Genomic DNA, 9029 nt, shown 5'->3' with positions numbered 1-9029 from the left:
CCCCGTGTGGACGCTGTCCCTCCCACACTGCGTGCACGCTGCCCCTCCCACACCAGGTGGACGCGGCCCCTGCCACAGCTCGGGACGGGCCCCTCCCACACCCGCATGGACTGAGTGTCCTCCTGGTGTCCACTGGGCAACAGGCTGGCTGCAGTCAGAAGGGCAGGCTGTCCTTCCGCCTCCCTTTAGAACACTGTCAGCTGTGGCCAGGTGACTTTAATTGTTCTGTGGCTCTGTCTGGCCTCCGGTGACTGTGCCTCACTGGGTCCTGGAGCGCCTGTCCGACAAGCCCTGTATCTGATAGCAACATCCTATCAGCGCATGTCAGGCCCAGCAGTTCAGGTCACCACCCGGGGCCTCAGCCGAGCAAACAGTCTCCTTCAGGCCACGCGCCCCTCTGGGCCGCCAGGGAACCTGTGATGGGCCAGGCTGGCAGGATGTGTCCCCGGAGCAGCCCAGAGTCCCGGCTGGAAGGAGCCCGGCCCAGGAGTCAGGGGCACAGAGGACACAGCCTGATTCTCCGGCAGCGGCGCTCAGGGACTCACTCCCGGATTCAAGGTTGACGGCTACTTCCTTCATTGTTTCTAAACCAAAGAGCCGGCCGTGCACCCACTGTGAGCCGCCTGCTTCACGGGCGAGAAAAGACCCCGGGCGCTTGGTTCCGGTGTCGAGAGGAGGCCACGCACAGCCACGGCAGAACCTTGAGCCTGAAGAGCTGCAGCCAATTAAGATTCGAGAATTTCTGCCCAGAAGCCTCGGGTTTAGGGCACGGGCGCAGGTCCCTCTATCCCGGGGCCTTTGCCCCCGCCCGACCGAGGGTGTCCTGGTCCGACAGTGCGAACACCTCCTCCGTCTGTGTGACTTCTCCAAGGCCATCAGAGGGGTAAGACCAGCCCAATATCAGGGCTGTCGTGTGGACAGTTTGCACCTTCTTAGAAAGTCAAGCTCACACCCCCTTCTGACCCAGCAGTTGTACTCTGAGGTGTCTGCCCACGAGATGTAAAGACGCATTCACACAAAACCCTGCACACAGACCTTCACGACGGCCCGACTGGGAACTGTCCAAGACTAGACACAACCCAGCATCCTTCGGTGGCGGACAGGTTAACACCGAAGATGCTGCTCTGCACAGGATGTGTCTCACACTTGTCTTGCCAAGTGAGAGAAGCCAGACCCAAAGGCAGATCCTGGAGGCTGTGCCTCTGTGTCGCTCCAGGAAACGCACAGCTACAGGGAGAGGAACCAGGGACGTGCTCGCCGGCCTGGGACAGGAGGCGCTGACCACGAAAGGGGGAAGGTCTGGAGGTGATTCAACTTCGTCTGCCTGAGTATGACGGCAGACACACTGAAAACTCACAGACCTGCCCACCAGAAGGGTGCCTTTTACTGTCATGCAAGACAAGTGGATGCACAGAGGCAAGTACAGGCACACGATGACTTAACGTTTATTTCCAGGTGCCTACTGCGTTTTGGACAAGCTGGAGGGGACTGACCGGGAGGGCTAGAAAAGGGCCCAGGACAGAACAGGCTCACGTTTCAGGCCTCAGGCTCCGCCTGCAGGTTCCCTGTCAGGGTCCCGGGACGTGAAGACTGTTTATGTGGAATGGCCTAGAGAAGGCAGGACAGGAAGACCAAAGGGCAGGAACCCGTCTAGAGCAGCAGGCCCTCCAGATGCGTGCAGGTCCCCGAGCACAGGCGGGGTGTCCTTCCTCCCTTGTCTCCGACACCTGCCGTCTCTCCTGCTGCCACCGGCTTGTGTGGCTCAGGGCACCTGCATGGGAGACTCTGGGCCGCGGGCGACCTGGACTGGACGGAAGCAGCCCCCACCAGCTCGGGAGGTGGGGAGGGGGGGCACCCTGCCAAGCACACGGCGTCTGGGTCACCTGGGAAGGACAGTGCCACCCTGAGAACGTGACCGTGACCCAGCAGGGGAGCATCCTGCACAGAATGGCCTACCCGAGGACCCAGAGCAGAGGGAGGACACAGCTGGCGGGCGCCACTCGTACCTGGCAGGCGAGCTGCTGTCAGGGGGTTGGACAGGGCCATGCCGATCTCCGTCATCCCGTACCTCTCCAGCAGAGTGTGGCCGGTGATGCCCTTCCACTTCTCCAGCACAGGCAGGGGCAGGGCGGCCGAGCCCGAGACCATCAACCTGCCCGGCACAACCACAGGCTCCTGAGCTCTCGGGAGCACATGGCTTCTTCCGCCCGGTGAGAGCCACACGCGGCCAGCACCCCAGTCACCGTCACCCTTTAACTCACGGCTAAAACTGCAGTTCGGGCTGAAATTTAACTCTGTTCTTTGGAAAGAATCTTGGGTATATTTTAGAATGCAAATAGGTCTTCACAAGGAAGGAGTAATCACAGTAAAAGGAAAAGTGATTTGAGGGTTCCTGGTGGCACGCTCTGCAAACAGTCAACGTGCTGTCCACAAACAGCCCCAAAAAAGAGCAGTGATAAGAGTAAGGTGATGACAGCTTATCTGGTTTGGGGACAAAACACCACCGGGTCTGAGGCGGAGGGGGGGCGGGGAGACGGAAGCAGGCAGTCTCCAGTGAGGGGCGCACGGGGGCTCCTCCACGAACACTGCCTGGTGCTGACGGCTCACTGACAATGACATCGATCTGATATCTGAGAGCCTCGGCATGCACCATGCCCCGAAAGCACTGTGTGCAGGAAGGAAGGTGCTTCTGCTTCTAGTGGGGGCCAGAGCAACGACCACCCCTGTGCTCTGCCCACGGAGGTGCAGGCACAAGGACCCTCCCCACCAGGAGCCCGGATGCTGAGGTCTGAGGGCCTGTCACCCAGAGTCACCCTGATCTCCCCTCTCTGATCTCATTCTTGCCCTTGGCTCCTGAGATCTGGGCACATGGTGCTACCAGTCCCACTCTTGTCCTGGTGGTTGGGCTTTGGACGCCAGCACCTCCCTGGATCGGCCTCCCACATGGCGCCTCGTGGGAGGCCGATCCAGGGAGGTGCTGGTGTGGCACCATCAGAAAAGGGCTCTAGTTCCATCAAAACGTCTTTACAGAAAAGGCGCAAAGAGTGGTTGAATGGGAGCAGAAGAACAAGATGAAATGCTCGTCTTGGGTAACTTGAAATTCTCTCCAGGAAACGAAGGGCTTTCCTGAGCTCCTCTCAAGGACTAGGAATCAGATGCACAGAGGCCATGAAGCTCGTGGCTGTCCAGCACCAACTCGCTGCCCTGTTAAAGGCTGTGTCTGCCACAGACACACGTGTCACACCTCTTGGGCGCACGTGTCATCATGCCTGTGAAGACCCGCCAAACTGCTCACTTCCGTGTGCTCTGCAGGTGAACCGCTTGACCACGAGCAGAGAGAAGCTGCAGTTGGCAGGCCCGTGGGAACACGCAGAGCAAACCCCATGCCCCCAGAGGGGCCAGACAACCACACGTCTGTCAGGGAGGGTGTCTGCATGGGGTCGGGGAGGGGGCAGGGCTGAGAGCCAGCAGGTGTGGGGTCAGAAAGGAATTCCCCATCCTTGTCCTTCAGACTCTACCGGAAGACAGGCGGACAGACAGAGACAGAGGGACAGAGAGACCCAGAGATAGAACACAGACACGGATACAGAATACAGGCAGCTGCGTCGGGAGCACAGATACATAGAGACGTAGGTACACATTTTAAAGCAAAAAAAAAAAAAAAAAAAATAATGCAGAAATATGAATCAACAGAAAGATGGAGGGCGTTGTATGCTGCTGTTAAGTTGCATTATGAAACATCTAACATTCTTTTAAAAATAATTGTTGAATTTCATCACCTAATATTTTATTTAAGATTTTCTTATTTTGATCATTTATAAATGAAGTAGAATCATGATTTTTAAAAAAAAAAAAAAAAAAAAAAAAATACTGCTTCCTAAAACTTAGTAGAACTGACTCACTAAAAATAAGTTATATTTGACTTTCTGGATGGGAAGGTGGACTATTTTCATTTACCTGATTTTTTCTTCACAAACTGCATGCACGAAATCCTGGACATGAGGGTGGGTAAAATGTTTGTCGTAATAATCCATCAACTTGCTGTATATGGTAGGCACTGCCATAAATACATTAATCCGTGGAGTTTCAGAGCTTAAGAACTTTTCCCAAACCTAAAAAGAAAAAGAAGCACACAGCAAAAAGATTAGAAGACACGCATGCACAGACACGTACGGACCCTCGGTTCCACGACGAATGCTCTCAGCAGAGGACCCCCCTTTTCTTAAGCATCAGAGAGTCTGTAAGCGGCTCCCGTCTCAAAGGGGGTCTCACTTTGACAGGGTGACACAAGCTCCCGGACCTTCCGTGGAGTCACTGTGCAGGGGACACTGGCGTCTGGCCTCAGGGGTGGCCCGTGAGGAGGAAGAGGACCGGGGGGAGGAGTGGCCCTGGACCTGGGCACCGGCCTCGGATCTGCCGTCAGGGGAGACGTGGCGCCTCAGACTTTTCCAGCCACGCGGACGAGGGTGGACAGAGCTGCAGGAGGGGCCAGGCAGGCCCGAGCACAGCACAGCGTCTGGCAGGCGGGCACGCACGCACGGGGAAGGAACCAATGGTGTCTGCTGTTTTCTCCAAAGAAGGCATGTGGATTTTGTATCTTACTCTGTAACGGATGTTTCTCGTTTTAATATAAAGATGCTTCCAGTTTCTCAGCTCATGCTGAGAACGTGCTCGTGTGTTAGCCCTCATCTTCAGGAGACGGGGCTCTCTCCGTGCAGCCCCCGCAGGAGCCCATGGTCAGGGCGGGACGGGGAGCGCGGGGTGCTGCGTGCTCCGCACACCCCACACAGACAGCCTTCCCCCTCAAGGCATCCAAAACGCTGCAGCCAGCCCGGCCTGCCCCAGTCCCTGATCGCACACTTGCAATTACCTCCTCACCATAGCTGCTTGACAGAGCAAAGGCACTTCTCTTTGGGGGGAAAATTACATCGTTCTTTTAAAGACAACCCCGTCCCCATTATAAAGCATGTATGGGGCTTCCCTGGTGGCGCAGTGGTTGGGAGACCGCCTGCCGATGCAGGGGACACGGGTTCGTGCCCCGGTCCGGGAGGATCCCACGTGCCGCGGAGCGGCTGGGCCCGTGAGCCATGGCCGCTGGGCCTGTGCGTCCGGAGCCTGTACTCCGCAGCGGGAGAGGCCAGAGCAGTGAGAGGCCCACGTACCGGGGACAGAGTGGAGGGGAGCCCACCCCCCCCAAAAAAAAAAAAAAAAAAAAAAAAAAAAAAAAAAATCATGTATGAAAAGAGAAAAATGTGACCCATAACTAAGAAAAAAGTCAGTAGAAGCAGACCCTCAATACGGATGTTGGAATTATCATACAAGAAATTTAAATTAATAAATAGGTTAAGAGATTCAGAAAAGATAAATGAAATGGGGGATGATCAAGGATTTCATCAGAGAAGTGGAACTGTAAGAGAACCATTATAAGCTGGAAAATACATTATGTGAAACTAGGAATTCACTGGATACCCTGAACAGACTAGATGCAGCAAAGACAGCAGTCAATGGAAATGATCTAAACTGAAGTACAGGCAGGAAAGAGGAGAAAGAAGAGTGTCACCACGTGTGGGACAAGATGACACACTCTGACCTGTCAGGAAAGACAGAAGTGCTCGGTCAGTGGAGGCATATCCACGTCCACACATGGGAAGATTCAGTGCTGCTAAGATGGCAGCTCTCCCCAAACCCCAGCAAGCTCTGTTTTCTGGAAATTGACAAGCTGACCCTACAGTTTACAGGGAAAGGCAGAGGACTCGGAAGAGTCAGAACAAATGTGAGAAGGAGGGAGGAAGGTGGAGGACGCACACTTCCTGACCCAAAACTTACTCCAAAGCACCAGCATTCAACACCGTGTGAGGCTGGTGTAAGATCAGACACACAGACGAACGGAGCAGATGCCCAGAAACAAATCAATATGATGATGGCCAATTGAGTTTGACAGAGGAGCCAAGTCACTTCCATAGGATAATCTTTTCAACAAACAGCACTGGGACAACTGAATATCCACATCCGAAAGGATGAATTTTCGACCCTTACCTCACCATACCTAAGAATTAATCCAAAGTGGATCAGAGACCTAAAAGTATCAGCTAAAACTATAAAACTTTCAGGAAAAAACAGGTGAAAATCTTCATGACCTTTGGTTAGGAAAAGGTTTCTTAGATACGACAGCAAAAACATGATCTATGAAATTAAAAAACTAATAAAATGGATTTCATTAAAAGTTAAAGCATGCGTGCTTCAATAGATACCATTAAGAAAATGAAAAGACAAGCCAAAATGGGAGAAAATATCTGCAAACCATCTATGTGATAAAGGACTAGTATCCAGACTATATAAACTCAATAATAAGAAGACAAATAACCCAATTTACAAATGGACAAAACATCCCAATAGATAGTTCACCAAAGAAGATACATGGATGCAAATAAGACCATGAAAGAACACTCACCGTCCTCAGTGATTACAGAAATGCAAATTTAAACCACAGTGAGATACCGCGCGTCATATCCACTACAATGACCATAATAATGGTTTTAAAAACCAACAAAACAAATGTTGGTGAGGATGTGGGGAAACGAGCCCTCACGCACTGCTGATAAGAACAGGGATAGAACAGCCACTGTGGCAAAGTTTGGCAGTTTCTTAAAATGTTAACCATAAACTTATCGTACACCCCAGCAATTCTAATCCTACTTATCTACACAAGGTAAATGAAGAGTGTCCACATCAGGATTTGTACGTAAATGTCCACAGCAAAAACTGGAACTGACCCGAATGCCCAATAAATGATAAATGCGTGAACCAAACGTGGCTCGGCCACATGATGAAGCATACCCAGGGGCCAAAGTGACAAACTACTAACACACATGCTACAACTGACAAACTACTAACACACATGCTACAACTGACAAACTACTAACACACATGCTACAACTGACAAACTACTAACACACATGCTACAACTGACAAACTACTAACACACATGCTACAACGTGGGCAGAACTCGAAGACGTTCTACAGAGTGAAAGAAGCCAGACCCAAAAGACCACGTGTTCTGTGATTCCACTTATACACAAAGCCCAGAAAAGGAAACACTGTGGAGATGGAGGACAGACAGTGGTTCCCAGGGGCTGCGTGTGGGAATAGGGACTGAGATAATAGTTGAACAAATCCTATAAATTTATGTAAAATCACTACATCGTTCACGATAGGTGAATTTTATGGTGTGTGAATTACATCTCAGTAGAGCTATTTTTAAAAAGGACAATGCAATGAAAACATTTTCAGTGAAACAAAGCTGAGAGAATTTGTCTTCAGCAGAGCTGCACTACAGGGCTTCCCTGGTGACACAGTGGTTAAGAATCCACCTGCCAATGCAGGGGACACAGGTTCAAGCCCTGGTCCAGGAAGATCCCACATGCCGCAGAGCAACTAAGCCCGTGCACCACAACTACTGAGCCCACGAGCCACAAGTACTGAGCCCGCGTGCCTAGAGCCTGTGCTCCTCAACAAGAGAAGCCACCGCAATGAGAAGCCCGTGCACCGCAACAAAGAGTAGCCTCCGCTCGCCACAACTAGAGAAAGCCCGCTCGCAGCAACGAAGACCCAATGCAGCCAAAAATAAATAAACTAAAATAAATATATATATATATTTAAGCTGCACTATAAGAACTATCAAAAGAATTCTTCAGGATTAAGGGAAACGACCCAAGAGAGAGACACAGATCTGAAGGAAGAAATGAAGAAAAGGAAATATATGGGTAAGTTAAAAAACTTTTAAGGACCCCTGCCTCTTTAAAGCAACAATAGTGGCGGTGTAGCACGAAGATGAAAGAAAAAGCAGAAGGAACAGGAATATAAAGCACAGGTGCATTAGAGGAAAATCAACGCAGTTGGTTCTTAGAAAAGGTAATAAAATTGATAGGCCTCTAAAACAAGAGTGATCAAGAAAAAAGAATGAAAACATAAACTACCAATATCAGACATTTAAAGGAGACATCACTACGGATCCTAAAGATATTAAAAGGACAATGAAGAGAAATTATAAACTACCCTATGCCAATAAATTTGACAATTTTGATGAAATGCACAATTATTTTTTTTTAAGTACCAAAACCGACACAAGAAACAAAATAGAAAATATTCGAAGTCCTACATCTATTAAAGAAACTGAATCCTTAATTAAAAACCTTCCCAGAAATGTTGGCCCAGATGGTTTCTATGGAATTGTGTCAAACGCTGAAGGAAAGAATACTTTCAGCCGCACATAAACTTCCAAGGAACAGATAAGGGGGGGAGGGGTGGCTGCCACACTCCTTTCACAAACGAGCAAAACTCCCATACAGAAGCCTAACAAGGATGTCACAAGAAAACTACAGACCTGTGTTCCTTGTAAACACAGAAGCAAAACCCTTAACAAAGTATTAGCAAACCAAACCTAGCAGTATATGAAAAGGGTAATGCATCATGGCTGAGAAAGTTTACTAAAGGACTGTAAGATTAGGAAATTAGAAATATTAAAAACTTTAATCAGTATAACTAACCACATTAACAGAATAAAAAGGGAGACAAATAAAGGGGGTAACTCTATACAATCAATTCAAGAGGTAAAGAAAACCCATTTGATAATATTCAACCGACCCTATAATTAAACTCTCAGAAAACAAGGGATAGGAATGTCCTCAAGCTAATATACGGTATCTGCAAAATACTATAAGTAACATCATACTTAATAGTGAAATATTAATGTTTCTCCAAGATTGAGAATAAGTCAATGATGTCCACCATTACCACTTCCAAATTAGACTCATCAAAATTTAAAATTCTCTTTTTATCAAAAGACTATTAAAAAAGTGAAATGAGAAACCAGAGACGGGGGAAAGATTCACAACACGTATTTCTGACAAAGGCCTTTTATCCATAATATATACGAAACACCTACTGATTAGTTATAAAAAGACAACCCAATTGGGCTTCCCTGGTGGCGCAGTGCTTGAGGGTCCGCCTGCCGATGCAGGAGACGCGGG

At 49.6% G+C, this 9029-nt stretch overlaps 1 protein-coding gene across 1 annotated transcript in view; it reads right to left on the bottom strand.

Moving 5' to 3' along the window:
* ACSF3 (acyl-CoA synthetase family member 3) overlaps nt 1-9029 on the bottom strand; it is a 52250-nt gene that overhangs the window by 33299 nt on the left and 9922 nt on the right. The window contains exons 4-5 of the mRNA XM_007468444.1: nt 3958-4112; nt 2007-2152 (exon numbers count right to left, since the gene is read on the bottom strand). Of these exons, the coding sequence (XP_007468506.1) occupies nt 2007-2152; nt 3958-4112 (301 nt within the window). The remainder of the gene's footprint in view (nt 1-2006; nt 2153-3957; nt 4113-9029) is intronic.

This window comes from Lipotes vexillifer, unplaced genomic scaffold (genome assembly GCF_000442215.2).
Source record: "Lipotes vexillifer unplaced genomic scaffold, Lipotes_vexillifer_v1.1 scaffold23, whole genome shotgun sequence".
In the NCBI taxonomy this organism is placed as follows: domain Eukaryota; kingdom Metazoa; phylum Chordata; class Mammalia; order Artiodactyla; family Lipotidae; genus Lipotes; species Lipotes vexillifer.
Note: the sequence above shows the minus strand (reverse complement) of the source record. Positions and strands in the feature narration are given on the sequence as shown.